Source organism: Uloborus diversus, chromosome 9 (assembly GCF_026930045.1).
Source record: "Uloborus diversus isolate 005 chromosome 9, Udiv.v.3.1, whole genome shotgun sequence".
NCBI classification, from domain to species: Eukaryota; Metazoa; Arthropoda; class Arachnida; order Araneae; family Uloboridae; genus Uloborus; species Uloborus diversus.
The window spans coordinates 115,054,731-115,073,688 of NC_072739.1; the positions used below are offsets into that span (position 1 = coordinate 115,054,731).

The 18,958-nt window shown below is 34.7% G+C and overlaps 1 protein-coding gene across 1 annotated transcript in view; it reads left to right on the top strand.

Annotated features, from left to right (window-relative positions):
• Window positions 1-18,958, top strand: part of LOC129230450 (uncharacterized) — a 76,960-nt gene that overhangs the window by 38,172 nt on the left and 19,830 nt on the right. The window contains exons 7-9 of the mRNA XM_054864849.1: window positions 2,243-2,374; window positions 6,065-6,160; window positions 7,490-7,697. Of these exons, the coding sequence (XP_054720824.1) occupies window positions 2,243-2,374; window positions 6,065-6,160; window positions 7,490-7,697 (436 nt within the window). The remainder of the gene's footprint in view (window positions 1-2,242; window positions 2,375-6,064; window positions 6,161-7,489; window positions 7,698-18,958) is intronic.

The following is an 18,958-nucleotide window of genomic DNA, read 5'->3' on the forward strand; positions in this document are numbered from 1 at the left end:
TGCAGGGGAAAAAAAAAAGATAGAAATGTATAAATACCTTGGTATGTGCTGCAGGACTTGATGGTCCCTGGTGACCTTAACATTAAAATTAACAAAATTTGGTATATATCTAGAAAAACTGAAGGGGCAAGTGTGGCCCTATTTTTGAGTTAATTCGCCAATTCTAATCAATTCGCGATGATGTTTGTCATGCTCCATCTTTGTCTTCTGAGGCGAATTGCCTTTCATAACATAATGTTTAACACTTGAAATTCTTTCTCATTCATTTTTTATAAATCACTTGAATCTATAATTTTAAACAAACACCAGAGAAAAATGGACCATCTGGCTTAAACTTCTGGTTCCAAGAGGTGTTATAAACTAAAAATAACCTCCTTATGCTATTTCTTATTCCATCTAGTGAATGTGTAGTTAACACTAATGCATTAACGGAAGAGTTTTTAGGCAAACTTGCATAATATGAGTACTGCAATGAAGTTTTTCAATTTTTTTTTTTTTTTTTTTTTTTTTTTGCATTTTTATCATCTGTCATACTTAAGCTTTATTGTACAAGCTTGCTTATTTGATTTCCGCTGAAAAAAAGGTGGAAAAATCCGCTCTAATTCCAAAATTTCTCTATTGATAGCATTGAATCAAAAACTTGTTTTTTCAAATATTTCAAAAACTTATTTCAGCAGTTACTGCTGTTTACCTGCCTATAGCAGCGTACTGTTCTGGGCTTGATGTATTGCCAAAAAAAAAAAAGAGCATAAAATGCATAATAGTGTTTGGAAAAAAAAGACAGTTGATTCTACGATTTTATAAAATCATTCAGGTTTTCTTCATTTAAAATATATTTCTACTAGCAAAAATACCCGGCGTTGCCTGGGTCAGTAATAATTGTAAGAAACAATCGCTACTTTCTTTCGTTTTCTGTTTTAACTCAAAGAACTCAAAACACACCTCTTTGAGGTGATTAAACATCGAGCTTCTTCCTTACCCATAAAAGTAAAATAGCAATAAGTGTAAAGAACCAACGAATATTCATTTAGAAGCGAAAGCACGAATTTAAGCATATTAAAATTTTGAAGAATTTACAAAACATGAACTAACAAAAACAAAGATCACTAAAAAAACCGTGCGCTTCATTTAATTAAATAGTACACACACGCACACAGAAGAAGAAAAAAAAGCTCTCTACTATAAGCTTTAACTCTGAACTAAAGCTCTCCTACCCTCAGGGTGCAAAACGTACAGTTTCCAAATGTTTAAATGACTTTAAACTCATGTTTGCTCCGGAGAAGCCTTGATTCAAAATTTTCATTACAATTATTTTTAATATTGCTGTTGTTAGGCAACGAATTTTTGTAAAAAAGGGTTTTATGTTTAATCACATAGAGTAAAGAAATTACATAGAGAGGCCCTGCTATACTAAGAAATTGAAGCCGGAAGTTTCACCGCTATATCCAAAGATCCTTAGCTTCTTGCTAAGCATTTTATGATACATCTTGATTCCAAACATTCCATTACTGAATCTCAATTGGTTGTTAATTTAAACTTAGATATTGTTGCAAGTTTATGGAGCACGTTTTTGAAATTGCATTAATACATGAATTAAAATTCAAACCAATCCGCCAGCTACTTTATACGGTCTCTTTGCGAGATTGGTGAAAACTATACTCGCGAAGTGATCACGTTATCATAACCCCACTAATCATTGCACCACTGTACCCCACAATTCCGGCTTCAATTTCATCTCCTTCTTACCATAGACGTCTCTCTATGTATATTTCTTTACTCTATATATGGTGATGTAGCTATCTATGGTGAAAAAATGGTTGAAATCCCTCCAGTAGTTTTGACGTTTACCCCGGACATCCGGACAGAGCTTAGACCTTTATGTATAAAGATAAGGATGCAACTCCTAAGAAAGCAATAAATGTCATGCTTGCTCCAGAGAGGCCTTGATTCAAATTTTACATTGTGATTACTTTTAACATTCCTGTTGTTAGGCAATGAATTTACCCAACAATGGATTTTATATTTAATCATTCAATGGGGAAATTACATGAAATTAGCTGTTTTCCTCCATAACTTTTGAAAACTAAGTTTTTAAGGAACAAATTATAGCCTAAGTTGTTCCCCGATTATGTAGCTATCTATGGTGAAAAAATGGTTGAAATCCGTCCAGTAGTTTTGACGTTTACCCCGGAAATCCGGACAGAGCTTAGACCTTTATGTATAAAGATTACTTTTGTTTTAGAAAAAACACATTCTTGCACAAATCAATTCTTCCAAAAGTGCTGTACAAGAGCAAATCAAAGAAGAAGAAAAAACCGAAGAAATTACGGCTGAGCTGGAGAAATTAAGAAATTCCAACCATTCACTTAATGAGGTAAGTATTATACTTGATGAAGTTAAGGAAATATTAGTCAACTGCACAAAATATTTCTTTAATACAACACTAAATGTCTACTGCGGCATGTTGGTTTGCTTATACATGTAACCTAATGTTATACCATCGTTTCTTTCAGTAAATGCAATCTGTAAAAAATTTTAAAAAATGATTTTAAGAAATGAACTTCTTGAGAAAAAAATACCCGAAAATTTGCATGTTTTAAGTAAAGAAAGTTTAGGATAAAATATCTTAAACTTTGGAAAAGTAGAAAGTGTTGTTTTTTTTTAATTGCTGAAATTAAAACTCAAAATAAAAAAAACTTTGAATTTGTTCATGGTTCTTTCAACACACTAGCCAAGCAGCCCATAACTGAGGTTATATAATCAATGGTGCAGATAGACATGTATAATATGTGAAACACACTGCCCAAGGTCAGAACTCATTGTAAGAGAACCATATTATACATATTCAGTAAATTACCGCCCAATTAGCCTGGGCTAAAGCAGAAATACATGAAATACACCAGCTCAGTCATATACCGCCAGCTCAGTCATTTCCAAGCTGAGGACTGCAGTTTCGTGCTTATTAGCACTTCAGCAAAAAAATAAAATATAAGAAGGATTTAAAAAAATAGTCTACAAAAAGTTTTGAAGGTCTAAGTGGTAGAATGGCACAGTGGACAAAAATGAGCGAATGTTATGGAAGCGGATGCCATCGAATTTCGAAATGTCTGAAGGCTAATGCTTGCACCGTCATTCTCAAACCTTCCCCTCTCCTCATCCAAGGAACAAAGTTCCTTTCTTTTTTCTACCTTAGAAAGAACATGTGAGTCGAAAAAAATTACGATGGGGTGCTTGCAGTTTCACAATTGCTTTGGCGGCAAGATTTCTTGAAGCTCGCTGTGACTATTTTGCTGTTATTTTGTCGTAGATTATCATAAAATAATAAAATGTTTGGTCAATTAAGAGCACAAAAATAATTTTTTTATGTTCAGATGTTGACAGCGCTAACTGTTCCTCTTTTTTTGTTTCTCTATTCTCAAATGATGACACAGCTGGGCCTGTAAAACAAAAAAAAGTCACTAGATCTAGTTTGGCCTTGTCAAAACTTTGTTTGTGAAACATCGCCAAAAGATACTATCAAATTATGAGTAAAAATAACAATTATGTAATATGAATATATCAGGGTTGGCAAAAACCCGTTTTTTTTTTTAAAGCCCATGGACCCAGGGTTTTTTGGGTTTTTTTAATAAAACCCAAAAAAAAACCAACTAAAGCTGTTTTTTTTAAAGAAGTGTGGTTTTTTTTTTTGTCTTTTTTTAGGGAAAGTGTGGGGTACTTGTAGCATATTGTAGCATAAGTATATTGACAAAGCACAAAAATTGTCTTGGGGTAAAAAAAGCTGGAAAACGAGTTAAAATTCAGCGTTTTCTGAAGAATAGTATAAAAAACAACAAAACCGAAGAAAGTTTCAGATTTTTTAGTTTCCATTTTTACCAACAGTTAAGGCAAATTTACTTCTTGAGTGATAAAATCTATTGTTCATTTGTTTGTTTTTAATTACTTTTTTTTTTTTTTTTGCATTTTACTTTATTGTATTTTATTTTGTTATGCAAAACTACTGTAGAACCTCAAGTAGTTTAAAACCCTTTTTACTGAATTCCAGCTTAATCAAGACATTTCTTTGAACTTTATGTTGCCTGTTTTTCTATTTCTGTGTACAGAGTAAGAAATATTAAACTTTTTTGTAAGATATTGAAAATACTGTACATCCTATTCTGTTTTCTGTCTAACCGTTTGAGAAACCTGTTAATTTCTAAAAAATATACCTTGTTTATTTGAGATTTGTGACATGTTGGTTTGCAGAAAATTATTAACATGAAAGCCTTTTGGCTAGAGTAGTTTCCTCTGTACAATCTACAAATATTGAGAAAATCAGACGTGACAGGACTTAGTCAAGATAATTTGAGTTATTTTTCAGTTAAAGAAAAAGTTAAATATATTTATTTAAATCCTTTGAAGTATTTTTTAAATGCCTTCAAGAATTAAGAAATGCTATTTAAGTACAAAATTAAATTTTTATGTCCATTGTCTGTGGTAAAGAACAAATAAAAAATAAATTTAAATTGTGAAAGTATTTAAATTAATCAATTTTTTCTAAAAACTTCTCAAAATTTTTAAAAAACCCAAAAGTGGGCTAAATAATGGGTTTTTTAAATGGGTTTTTTCAAAAAAACCCATTGGGTCCAACCCAATTGGGTCCAATCCGGCCAACCCTAGAATATATAGTATAAAATGAATTTCAGTTGCTGCATCATTGAAATAATGCAGTTTTGCATGCTATGATACAAGTTTTGCTTTTGGTGACTCAGAGTTGCCAACTGCTTCGCATCCTGCGGAGTTGCTCCACAAAAAAAGCAAAACTCCGCAAAGAAGTTATTTTGCTCTGCACTTCTCTGCCAAGTGCGTTTTCAAGTGATTGAGCAAATAATCCTTCACCTCCCTTCTGCTGCATGCACCCCATCGTAATTTTTTTGACTCGCATGTTCTTTCTAAGGTAGAAAAAAGAAAGGAACTTTGTTCCTTTGATGAGGATAGGGGAAGGTTTGACAGTGACGGTGCAAACATTAGCCTTCAGACATTTCGAAATTCGATGGCATCCGCTTCCATAACATTCGCTCATTTTTGTCCACTGTGCCATTCTACCACTTAGACCTTCATAACTTTTTGTAGACTATTTTTTTTCAATCCTTCTTATATTTTATTTTTTTCTGAAATCTTTGAACGCTCCTCATTTTGCTACGCCCGTTTCCAGACCAAGCTTTTTCAAACTCAAATATCGCTTCACCTCCCTTCTACTGCAATCTTTCACTCAGAATTTTTGTTGAGGCACATGTTTTTTCTTAGGTAGGAAGAAGAAAGGAACTTCTCTCTGTTGGTGGGAAGAGTAAAACAGAAATAGAGGGGAAAGAGAAATTCAATTGCATCCATTTCTGTAACACTCTAATTTTTGTCTATTATGATGTCATTCTATCACTTAGACATTAATATCTTTTTGTAGACTATTATTTTCAATCCTAATATTTAATTTTTTGCTGAAGTATCCCATGCCTATTCAAAAATGCTTATCGAGTTCCATCGGAGTTAATTTTAGCCAGCAACATTCACATTTATTTCAATTATATTTTGCTCTTTTGTTACAACTGATGTATAAATATTTGAAATTAAAGACATTTATGCTCAAAGCATGACATAGTGTTTAAAGAGCTGTTTTATTAATTTTAAAATATTGTTATTGCTTAAAATGATTATCAAGACTCAAAAACAATTTATGATAAGTGGTTTAATTTTTTCTTTGATTTTTATACAAAATACTGAGCTGCTTTGGAAAATTGCAAAATGCTCCTCAAAATCACCACAGATGCTATTCAAATTGTTTCTCCAAGGTTGGCAACCCTGGTGACTTCAGAGCCTTACCTGATCAGAGATTAGGGCCCTTGTATATATCGTCGAATCAGAGCAACACTAAGATATCTAATCCCAGAAAGAACACTAAGATATCTTACTGTTGCTCTGCCGCGACAATATACTATACTTTGTATTCTTTAAAATTATTTTCTGAACACTAGTATAGTTTACTTTGCATTTTATGAAAAAAATGGTGTTTATTTTTTCTTCTATCTTGCAGAAAATTTCATCTGTTGCAAATAAAGTCCTTTCACTCAAGAATGTTTCAAGTGCCTCTAAAACTTCTACGAACCATTTAATAATGGAACTTTCAAAGGTATGCTTTTGACTCCTATCTAAAAATATATTAGAGTGTTATTGTTTTAAGTTTCAGTTAACTAATACAACAACTAATTCCTTCAATGTTCAATATTATAACTTAAATGCGTTTTTAAATTGTCCTAAGAAATATTGACATCTCCAAGGGTAAAAAATGTTTCCTTAATATAAAGCATTATAAATAAACTCCCCTAGGATTGAAAATTTATTAAAATAACTAGCTGTTGTGCTCGGCTTTGCTCAGATTTTAAATGCAGCACATCCGGCTGGGATCTAAATAGTATTTTTAAAGTAGTAAGCCAATAAAATTGGTTCTATGTAACCTAAATGCATCTTCAAAATCCAGAGTTCCTTAATACAAATGAAACAGCTGAATAAAAGTTATTTTGTGGTAATAGCATATCAGAATTATGTCATAGTCATTAATACACGTCAGAAATGACTAAATTTGTGCTTTAGGCCTGATTATTGTTTGAAACGAACAAATTTTATACCATTCTGTTTGAAACAGTAGACTCCCGATTATCCGGCTCGCGACTACCCGCACCCCGTACTATCCAACTTAGTAAGTAATGTTTGAAATCGGTCATTTGTAAAACTGGTCATGGAAGTTGATGGAGAAAATAAAGCATACTAATTTTTTTTCTTTCTTTTTCTACCCCCTGCTCGCGCTCTCCGTGCATTCTGATCCCCCTAATGGTGGCATAAGAACTGGATTTTTGCCACCAAACATAACAGCTGTTTGACAACCAATGGATCAGGGTGTGTTTTGACTGCCAAAGAGATCGATAGTAGTTTATAGGAGGTACCGACTTCAAATGGTTATTTAAAATTAGGAGATCATATATAATTAGTTAGGTATTAAAATAATTCAGCATATAGTAATTAAAATCTGTTTATTTTGTAACTGGATGTTTAGTTTAGTTGAATTGTAAAATAAATTTGATTTATACGTTTGGGTAGGAAATCATATGTAAGTGTAATCAGTTATTTTTTGCTTTTTAGTTCCTAGGTGTTTTTTGAAGTCAGTTCTTTTTTTATTTGAAAATAATTTTTTTTCGAATATATAGCTTTTTATTTGATTTATGACCATTTTACTCCATTGGCCACTTCTCCCGTCAGACCCTATTTATAGTACCTTAAAATACTGAGTAAACACCTCTATTGTACATCCTCCTCCTCCTTGGAACTTTTGTGTGAACCCCTCCCCCTTTTCTTCCTGCATTTTGAATTTTGCTTCTTGTTCTTTCTTTCTTTTTATTTCCTTTTTTTTTAAAATTTGTTTATTTGTGTGTATTTATTGTTATTTTTGTATATTTTTCTTTAGATGAGAGACATAAATGCAAGAGTAATTGAAAATATACAGATGTTAAATAAAGATTTGAAAATCTTTTATGAAACTGCTGAGGCAGAATTTTCATCTTTGCAAATTGACTTGGAATCTGTTTTGGTTTGTTTCAAAAATAATTTGGAAGCAGTAAATGTTGAACAAAGTGAAAGTTTGAGCAAACTAAACGACTTAAATTTAAACTGCGGTAAGTAATATTTTGAATTTCTGCTTGAAATTGATAAATTTTTTAATGGAAATAGAACATGTAAAAATTTATAAGATATGATCTGTTAAAAAACAGTAACTCTTATTGTTAGTATACAACATTGATAGAATTCTTCTAATTCTTTATATTTAGGAAGGATATTTAGGTTATTTAAATGCATTACAAAAATATTCAGCATGCATACATTTCATTGTTTCAATAATTGAAACTGCGGATAGCAACAACCCTATGATTGGACCACTTTTGCTTGGGCAACCCTATCCAATCAGTCTGTAATATTTTTACCAACATTTTTTTATATAACTTATGTGGAAACTTGATGAGAGTAAATTACTCATTTTTTGGGCACCTTTTAGCCCCTGACAACCCTGATTATGGATCCAAAAAAGGTAGGGAACCTTACTTAAGTGTTGCATTTCCATCTTTTACTCTTCATTTATGATAACAATTTTCGGAAACTGGATGAGGGTGAATTACTCATTTTTAGGCATCTTTCAACCCCTAGCAACCCTAATTAGTTCATGTGAAAGAGGTAGTATTTCTTACTTTCTCATTGGAAAGGAAAATACTTAAGTATTTTCAATGTTTACCATCCTCCCAACCAAAAACATTTACCTGATTTTTTCTCCAACCTTATGGACAAAAATACTATTATCCTTGGTGATCTCAATGCAAAACACTCTTCCTGGGGATGTTCTAGAGATAATGACAGAGGACTAGATATCCGGCAGATCGTTGATGACAATGAATTTATGATACTTAATGATGGAGCACCTACCCACACCTCCTTTATTTATAACACCTCTGAGGCCTTAGACATTACCATGACCAGCTGTGAGATATTTCCCCAGTGCTCTTGGACTGTACAAGACAATATTGGAAGCGACCATCTACCAATAATGATAGAACTCAAGAAGAAACAGAAGACCTGGAATACGAGTGAAAAATATTGGAATTTCAAAAAAGCTGATTGGACCTCATTTAGAGAGGCTGTTGATAAGGAATTGGACTCATCGACATTTGTAGGAGAAATCGACCAACGTTGGCTGATTTTCAGAAATATCATACTTAAGCATGGAAAGTCTTTTGTCCCTAGGGGTAATGTGAAACATTTTATCCCTCATTACTCCCAGCTGATGACCACTCTAAAACCCTTATTTGAAAAAAGAAAACTATTTTTAGATTCTACCAGGTGTTAAGGCCCATATGGAAATTTGACCAGAAAAAGAGGGTGCTGCGAACGCCACAAAATGCTTATCAAAAAGCGAAGTGCCTTATGTAGTGATCGAGTGTGGGAGTCGGCAAGAGATGTCTGATCTCCAAGTAAATAAAGAGTTTCGAGAAGTGTTACAGTCCACTTTGGGAAGATTTGAGTTTGTGTGGTCAATGTGAAAAGCGCCAAAACATGTGGTCCGTCGAGCCGGAGCAGCTTCGGATCCTTTTTAACAGTGCAGTGCAAATATTGAGCTGATAGGGACAATAGCGGATTAAAGTGCCACTAGTCGTCCGAGAGCTGTCAGGTAGGAGATTTATTATTGCATTTATAATCAAATGTTAATTAAATAATTGTGTCAAAATGGATGTCATTTTAGTACATAAAAAAGTGCTTAAATCGGGTATTACAAAGGCATCTAATGAATTAGCTAAAGGCTCTTTCGATAAAATTCAATTAGAGCTCTATGAGAAAAAGTGCACTCAATTTGAAAGTGTATGCTCTAATGTTTTTGAGAAAATATTTGAAACTTGTGAAGAGAAAGATATTGATAAATTTATTGATGAACAATGCTCGGTTCAACTAAGTATTGATGAATTATGGGTTGCAGTTAAGCAAAAAACGTCTAAGTTGCCGACTATTGTTTCTACTAATGTCTTTCCTAAACCCGAGGAAAAACCATGTGAAGGTGTTCGCCTACCAAAAATGAATCTTCCTTCTTTTAACGGAAGCATTCAGGACTGGTTGTCTTTTAGAGATCTATTCCTAGCTAGTATACATAAGAACAGTAGCTTATCGGATTCTCAAAAACTTTCGTATTTAAAGTTATCGCTTCATGGGGAAGCTCTGAGAATCATTCAATCAATATCCTTATGTGATGCAAACTATAAATTGGCTTGGGATCTCTTAGAAGAGATCTGTTAGAAGAGAGATATTCTAACAAAAGAGACCAAGTATTTGCTCAATTAAGACGGTTCATGTCTATTTCTCCAATACAAAGTGAATCCCCTGCTTCTATTCTAAAATTAGTAGATACGGTAAATGAATGCATTAGGTCCTTGGAAACTTTAGAACAGAAGATTGAGGGTTTTTCGGAAACAATTTTGGCATACCAATTACTTCAGAAATTGGATTCTACAAGTAAATTGTGGTGGGAAAGAGAATGCAAGAAAGATGATTTACCAAAATTGTCAAATCTTATTTTATTTTCGAAGAATTATGCTCGTTCTCTTCAAGCTTCGAAAACGTCTGAAAATTCTGGGATTGGGCGGAAGCAACAAAATCAAAAGGTTACGAGTACAATGACCGTGAGTGTTAAAAATACTAATTCAAAGTGTGTGTGTTGCAAATCTAATCAATATCATCATTTAAATAAGTGTACATCATTTAAACAAATGTCTGTGCATGATCGTATTGAGTTTGCAAAAAGATATAAATTGTGCTTCAACTGTCTTTCAAGTGCTAATCATTGTGCTAAATCATGCAATTCTAGTTTCACTTGTAGTTTTTGTTCTAAACGGCATCACAGCCTACTTCATATTTCACAAGTTAGGGGAAAACCTAGAATTGACCTTGAACCTTCTCAAGTGCCTGCTTAGAGGGAGAAAGGGATGGAGATTTATGTGCTTGTCCCATCATCGGATCTACTTTAAATGCTGATGCGAAGAGTTTTGAATTCGCAGGGACATCACTTAATAACGATTACGTGTCAGATTTAAATCATAAGGTTACCATTTTGTCTACTGCAATAGTTTGTATTGCCGATGCTTCTAACAAGCTAATTAAAGCACGAGCCTTGTTGGATAATGGTAGTCAATCAAATTTTTTGTCAGTTGAGCTTGCTGATTTATTACGGATAAAGCGAGAAAGGATAAATGTATCAGTTTCTTGCTTGAGTGGTGTTGCAGTAACTGTGAAATCTAAGCTGACAACTACGATTTCAAATGAAGAAGATTATTCAAGAACCTTGGATTTTCTGGTTGTTTCTAAAATAAATGATCTTGTGCCAGGACAGCATTTTAATTTCCCCTTTTCGGAACTTTCACCAGATATCAAGCTTGCTGATCCTCATTTCAATAAACCGACACGGATTGATATTTTATTAGGAGCTGAGTGTTTTTATGAGCTTCTCAAAACGGAACAGTTTCATTTCTCAAACTCGAAGCTTATTTTACAAAATTCCATATTTGGATATGTAGCCGGTGGGTGTGTATCAGAAAATGGGTTTTTGGGTACAACATATTGTGGGTTAGTTTGTGATGTTGAGGATAATTTGACTGACCTAATTAAGAGCTTTTGGGAAATCGAAAATTCCTTTTGTGAGGACAGAGCGATAAACAAGAGCAAAGAAGAAATTATTTGTGAAGAGCATTTTTTAGAAACGCACAAGAGAGACCGTTCCGGTAAATACATTGTTCAGATGCCTTTCAAGGAAAATCCAAACTGTTTAGGAGAATCAAAGCAAATTGCCGTTAAACGTTTGAATTCGCTTTGGAAACGCTTAGAAAGGGATCCTGGGTATTCAAAGCTATACAGAGATTTCATCCGAGATTATGAGCGTTTAAATCACATGGAGCTGGTTAATGAGACTGTAGAACCGGACATTAACTTTTATTTGCCACACCACGGGGTGTATCGTCCAGAAAAGACAAGTACAAAGTTGAGAGTTGTTTTTAACGCCTCACAACCTTCTTCTAATGGAAAATCTTTAAATTCGTTGCAATATAATGGGGGTGTCATTCAAGATGACATATTTTCCATCATGACAAGGTTTAGGAAACATTATGTGGTTTTCATAACGGACATTAAGCAAATGTATAGGATGATTCTTATTGATCCAAGTCAAAGAGATTTGCAACGAATTGTTTGGAAAGAAGGTATAAATGAGCCAGTTAAAGTTTACAACCTCTCTACAATAACGTACGGGACGACTAGTGCGCCATATCTCGCCACACGGACGCTGAAACAATTAGCGTTAGATGAGGAGAAGGACTTTTGCATAGCAGCGGAAGTCATTAAGACAGATACTTATATGGATGACATTGTTACAGGTTGTCCAGATATAGCTACGGCACGAGAATTGCAACGCCAGTTGAAACTCTTACTTCAATGTGGAGGTATGAACTTACATAAATGGTCAGCAAACCATGAAGAACTGTTGAGAGATATTTCAGAAGGTGCTGAAACCTACTCGTTTACAGAAGATAGTGAAACCAAGACGTTAGGTATTTTGTGGAACCATAAGTGTGATGAGTTTGCTTTTAAAGTTGCACTGGAAAATTTGGATATTTATACTAAACGTGCAGTTTTATCCAATATTGCCAGAATCTATGATCCGCTCGGTCTGATTGGCCCTATAATCGTCAAAGCAAAGATATTCATGCAAAAATTGTGGCTTCTACATATCGGATGGGATGAGCCATTGCCGGATCAAGAAAGTAAGGAGTGGAAAAGCTTCGTTCAGTCATTGTCAGCAATACAGTGCATTAAAGTTAAAAGATGTATCTTAATCGAAGATGCTGTAGACGTTCAACTAAATGGATTCGCTGATGCTAGTGAAAATGGGTATGGAGCAGCGATATACGTCAAATCTACTGCAGCTACAGGAGAAACAGCTACCCATTTGTTGTGCAGCAAATCAAAGGTTGCTCCTTTGAAAAGAATCTCCATTCCTCGACTTGAGCTTAATGCAGCTGTGCTACTTGCTAAGTTACTTCATAGAGTAATGAAGTCCTTGCAAGTGAGTTTCTCTGAAGTTCATCTGTGGTCAGACTCGACTATTGTTCTGGCTTGGCTGAAAAGTGATCCACACGTGTTAAAGACATTCGTAGCCAATCGCATAGCTCTTCTACAAGAATTGACAAATGGATTTCAGTGGCACCATATTCATTCAGAAGACAATCCTTCGGATATGGTCAGCAGAGGTCTTGATCCAAGTAAACTTCTTGACAACAAACTGTGGTGGCATGGACCAGACTTGCTAAACCAGGAACTCCTTCGCGACGAGGTTATTGATGATCCTTTACAGCAACCAGTGTTTTGTGATGAATTTAAAACTCAGACTGAAACGAAAAACGTGACTGTGTCCTTATTAGTGAATTCACGTAATTTTCTGAGTGACATTCTTATTATTACAAATAATTATGGTAAATTACTTCGTATTCTTAGTTATATTTTTAGGTTTTGCCATAATGCTAGAAAGCTTAGGGAAAGGTTCTCAGATGCAATTACGTCTAAAGAATTAAATGAGGCAGAGGAGTCCCTGGTTAAACTATGCCAAAGTAAGGCCTTTTATGCAGAAATTTCTGACCTAAGTAAAGGTAAGGTTATTTCTAATAAAAGTAAATTGAAATCCTTAAATGTGTTTCTTGATGACAAGGGAGTTTTACGCGTAGGTGGTAGGTTGAAAAATTCAAATCTTAAGTTCTGTGAAAAACATCCTGCGGTTTTACCTGATAAATCTAAATTAACGCAACTGATTGTTGAGTATTATCATTTGAGGCATTTTCATGTAGGTCCCCAATCTTTGCTGTGTTTTGTTCGACACAAATTTTGGCCCATTAATGGAAGGTCTTTGTGCCGTCGTGTTGTTCACAGTTGTGTAACATGTTTTAAGAGTAAGCCTCTTACTGTGGAACAAATTATGGGAGACTTACCTTCAGAACGAGTGAATCCAACTTTTCCGTTTAATGTTTCGGGAGTTGATTTTTGTGGCCCTTTCATGATAAAGGTAAAAAATCAGAGAAAGAGTTCGTTGAGCAAAGTTTATGTAGCTATATTTGTGTGTTTTGTCACCAGAGCTGTCCACTTTGAAGTGGTCTCTGACTTGACATCTGAGTCATTTATTTCCACCCTAAAAAGGTTTTTCAGTAGGCGGGGAAAATGTGCTAAACTCTTCTCAGATAATGCAGGTAATTTCGTTGGAGCGAACGCAGAAATAAAAAAGTTGCATAATCTAGTAAAAAAACCAGATGAGAATTTAGCGGGTTATTTAGCTTCCGAGGGAATGGACTGGAAGTTCCTTCCGCCCAGAGCCCCCAACTTTGGTGGTCTCTGGGAGGCAGGAGTAAAATCATTCAAGTACCATCTAAAACGGGTCATGAGAGATCTTAAATTTACATATGAAGAGTTTGAGACTATAGTAGTTCAAATCGAAGGTATCTTAAATTCACGTCCGCTCACCCCGTTAGCTTCAGATGGCGATGAATTAGATGCACTTACCCCGGGTAATTTTTTAATTGGAAGACCAATAAACGCCATTGTTGAGCCAGATCTTTTAGATGTAAACGACAACAGGCTTAGTAGATGGCAGAGAGTTACAAAGGTAACACAATACGTGTGGAAAAGGTGGAAAAATGACTACCTCAATACACTTCAGCAGAGGTGCAAGTGGATGTTTGATAAACCAAACATCAAACTAGGAGCTGTTGTACTAATCAAAGAGGACAATTTACCTGTCTGTAAATGGTTATTAGGTAAAATTGAAAAAGTATATCCTGGTGCTGATGGCAAAATTAGAGTAGTAGAAGTGTATACTTCAAGCGGAGTATACAAAAGATCCATTTCCAAAATATGTATTTTGCCAGAAAATGTTTCTTAAAAATTTTATTGTGTTTTGTTGTGATTTGCATATGTATTCATTGTTCCAGTTGTTTTTATTGTGTAATCTGTGTTTTATAATTCTTTGAGTTATTGAATGTTTTCTTAAAACATGTCAAGGCGGCCGGTATGTTAAGGTCCATATGGAAATTTGACCAGAAAAAGAGGGCACTGCAAACGCCACAAAATGCTTATCAAAAAGCGAAGTGCCTTATGTAGTGATCGAGTGTGAGAGTCGGCAAGAGATGTCCGATCTCCAAGTAAATAAAGAGTTTTGAGAAGTGTTACAGTCCACTTTGTGAAGATTTGAGTTTGTGTGGTCAATGTGAAAAGCGCCAAAACACCAGGCTTCCAAATGATACCGTAAGAACTGAGATCAACCAAATTAATGCAGAAATTAAACTAGCCTATTCTCAGCTTAAAAGGCATAGATAGAATGAGATTTGTAGTAATATTGACGCAAGGACGCCGGACACAAAACTTTGGAAACTTCTTAAGGGCATTAACAAGGAACAACCCCAGCAAGTAAGCTGCAACACAATTAAAGACAGCAATGGACAAATGTTTACAGATGATAAATCTGCCGCCAATGGCCTTGCTGCTCACTACCAACAAATTAAGTAAAACATGTTAGATCTTCACAATCGATGACAAACATGTTTTGCTTAAAGCAAGAAACATTGTTCATGGATGCCATAGCTCGGACCATGGAGACCAACAATGACTACCCAGTTTAACAACCAAGAACTTTTGCTCGCTTTGTCCCTTCTTGACCTTAGCAAATCACCAGGCGCAGACGGAATTCACGGTCATAAGATTGAAAATCTTGGAGGCATTGGAAAACAAAAGTTACTAGACTTTTTCAACTTTTCTTGGAGAAATGGACGATTACTTCAAGAGTGGAAAAGGGCCACTATCATACCAATAAAGATGCCAAATAATACCTGTTCTTCTGGTGATTACAGATACCTATAGCATTGACATTTACCATAAGCAAAATCATGGAGAAAATGGTCTTGATCAGACTCCAATACTTCTTGAGCAAAAATAATTTACTCCCTAGAGAACAATTTGGTTTTCAGGGAGGCCACAGCACGATTGATCAAGTACTGTACTTTGCCCAAACCATCAGAGATGCCCAAAACTCTAGGCCAACCAAGCGTGGATCCAATGGGGGGGTCATGGGGGTCATGACCCCCCCCCCTTAGCCAGACCAAACATTCCACAACAGGGCCTTTTTAATCTTCCTGTTACTGAATTTTTCGAAGGAGAAATTGAGGACCACCCAGTTTGTGAACAAATTCAAATTATATCCAAGCACAAAATTATGGGGGGGGGGGTAAGGGGGAGGTCATGGGGTCATGACCCCCCCCCCCCCAGCTAGACCAAACATAACCCAACAGATCCTTTTTAATCTTCCAGTTACAGATTTTTTCGAAAGAGAAATTAAGGATCACCCACTTTATGAACAAACTAGCAAAAATACCCGGCGTTGCCTGGGTCAGTAATAATTATTAGAAAAAATCGTTACTTGCTTTTGTTTTCTGTTTTAAGAGAAAGAATTTAAAACACATCTTTTTGACGTGATTAAAAATCGAGTTTCTTCCTTACCCACAAAACTAAAATAGCAATAAGTATAAAGAACAAAGTAGTATTGATTTAGAAACGAAAGCACTATATTTAAGCATATACACAAATTTAAAAAACATGAAATTAATCTTCTCATGTTTAAAAAGATTAATCTGTTGATACTTTTTTTTTTAACATTGAGTCTAAAACCTTCTCTGTATGGCTAATGAAGTACGAAGTGATTAAAAAATGTAGCTGCGCTGTAATCCCCTTATACTTGCTTTAGTTATTTCGGGAAATTTCAATCATTGTGGCTCTTGGTGCGATTTCACCGAATTTGCGAAAGTCGTTTCGGGATACCTTCGATGATGCTCCCCCATTCTTTCCTTACTTTGTAAAACGATATATTAATTTTCGTTACAGAGATATTGTCGCCAGATGCTGAGATATTTTTGGTCACCATAAAATGGCGCTAAACAGTTTCATTCGAAATGTTACCGAAATAAGTAATAAAATTTGGTGATTGTTTGAAATTGTGCAAAAAGGAAAATTAATGGAAGTTTTTGTGCTGTTTATGGATTTGCCTAATTTAGTTGCTGGATTATTTAATACAGTAAAAAAAGTCTTTTGAAAATTTTTTGATTGGCGATATTTTGTTTACATGGTGAAAGCTGAGAAACATTATGACGTAGTCTTCGGCTTCAAAAACAGCAACGTTGAAAAAACTGCCAAATGCATCAGCTACGGAAATCTTTCTGCAAATATTTTGGCGATCTGCTGGTTGTTTGGATAATGAGTAAGTGTTCAATCAGCATAAATAATAATAAAAACCATTAATTACATTAAAGTTCCGTTTAAATGGAAAATCATCAGCCAAATCATGTATTATTTACCAATCTTGTGCAAAAATCTTACTTCAAGATTTGACTTGAGAAAAGCCTTGAACAATCACGAAAAGCAAAGAAAGTCAGCAATACAACAATTGTCTCTATCGACAGGGAGTTGAGATGATACACTAAATACTGTATTGAGTTGAGGAAAGCCTTCGAACATGGATCTAAAAAGCTCATAACTCGTTTTTTATTCTACTTAGAAATTTCGAACAGGTGCCATCTTCAGCAGAAAAATCAGAGCTTTCGATGGACATATAATGTAAATATGTGCAAGTATTTTTTCATCCCAATATTAGAGAATTTATACAAAAATTGTTTTATTGCCCCCTAAGGGGGTTTTGCCCCCCCATAACGGGACGAAAACTACCCTATGTGTTATTCTGATGCATAAGCTATATTATTGTAAAGTTTCATCAAAATCCGTTCAGTAGTTTTTGCGTGAAAGAGTAACAAACATCCATACATCCATCCATACATCCATACAGACAAACTTTCGCATATATAATATTAGTAAGATTTAAATTATATCCAAATACAAAATTAAGGGGGGGGGGAGGCGCAAGTGTAGATCCAAGGGGGGGGTCATAGGGATCATGAGCCTACTCCCCTTAACCAGACCAAACATTACCCACCAGATCCATAATCTTCCAGTTACAGATTTTTTTCAAAGGAGAAATTGAGGATCACCCAATTTGTGTACAAATTTAAAATATATCCAAGTGCAAAAATAGGAGGTGTGGGAAGCGTTTTTGTATTTGAATTAGAAAGATTTTCGTGCTGAGAGCTCTGACTTTAAGCAGTTTGAAGCAGCATATTGCAGTTATATATAGACTGCTTTGCTTTAAAAAAAAAGTAAAGAGGGGGGTGGGGCAGGGGTTAAAGTAATTTTTGTTGGATATTTATAAACAAATTCTGGCAAATAGGTTTTTCTTTAAAAACCTGGAATTACTTGGATTTTTTTTTTAAATTATTTTTTTAAAGAGGAATATATTGTTTGAACAGATCATTGCTAAACCTCTATTGCAGTTACATCTATATTTGCACATAAACAATTAATATTTGCAAAAGAGTTTTTTTGCGGAAAATAAATTTCTTAAAGTGTGCATAAAACAGTGAAACCTCGCTTAACGTACACCCCTCATTTCGGACAGTTTTTTTTTTTATTTCCTCCATTTTCTAGGATTAAAACATTAAATTTCCCTTTATTAAAGAGGAGACTCTCAAACTCGGTCACGGATACAACTTTTCTTGTAAAAAGGATTTTTACTCTCATTAAAATGGACACTCTTCGACAATTTTGACGAAATGTGGTTAGTTTTCAATCTTAAAGCATTTTTGCCGCAAACTCTGCTAGCAGGTACTAATAACAAAGTTTTACACAAAGTGGGGGATTTTTATAAAGGACTTTTGCCAGTTAATACATCATCGCTGCAAGTTGAATATCAACTGTGGGTCGCGAAATGGACACGGGAAAAGAATCAAAATCCAGTTAAAGATTTCCCTCCATGTATCATAAAACTTATCGAACAATGTGACAAGGACATGTATCCTGGAATAAATTGCCTTCTTCGACCCATAGCTACATTGCCATTTAGTATTGCCACAAGTGAGTGAAACTTCTAGACAATGCGGCGATTAAAAACCTGGTTAAGAGCCTCAATGCGTGAGGAATGCCTTGTGGGACTTTCTCTCTTAAATATCCATAGAGACATTGATGTAAACATTGACCACATAATCACTAGATTCGCAAAGAAGTCGAAAAGGAAGTTAAACTTTGTCTTGTGAAAAAATGTGTGGAAAAAAACCGTTTAGAAATACTAAAATAATGTTTGGAGGGGACCCCGGAAATTGAAAAGCACTCACCTTCACTAATGTTATTTTTCATGTCAAAGTTTTCATGAATTTATTTTCAAATGTTTTTTAGGATCCTTAAGGTTAATTAAACTACTTTTTAATGCATAAATATT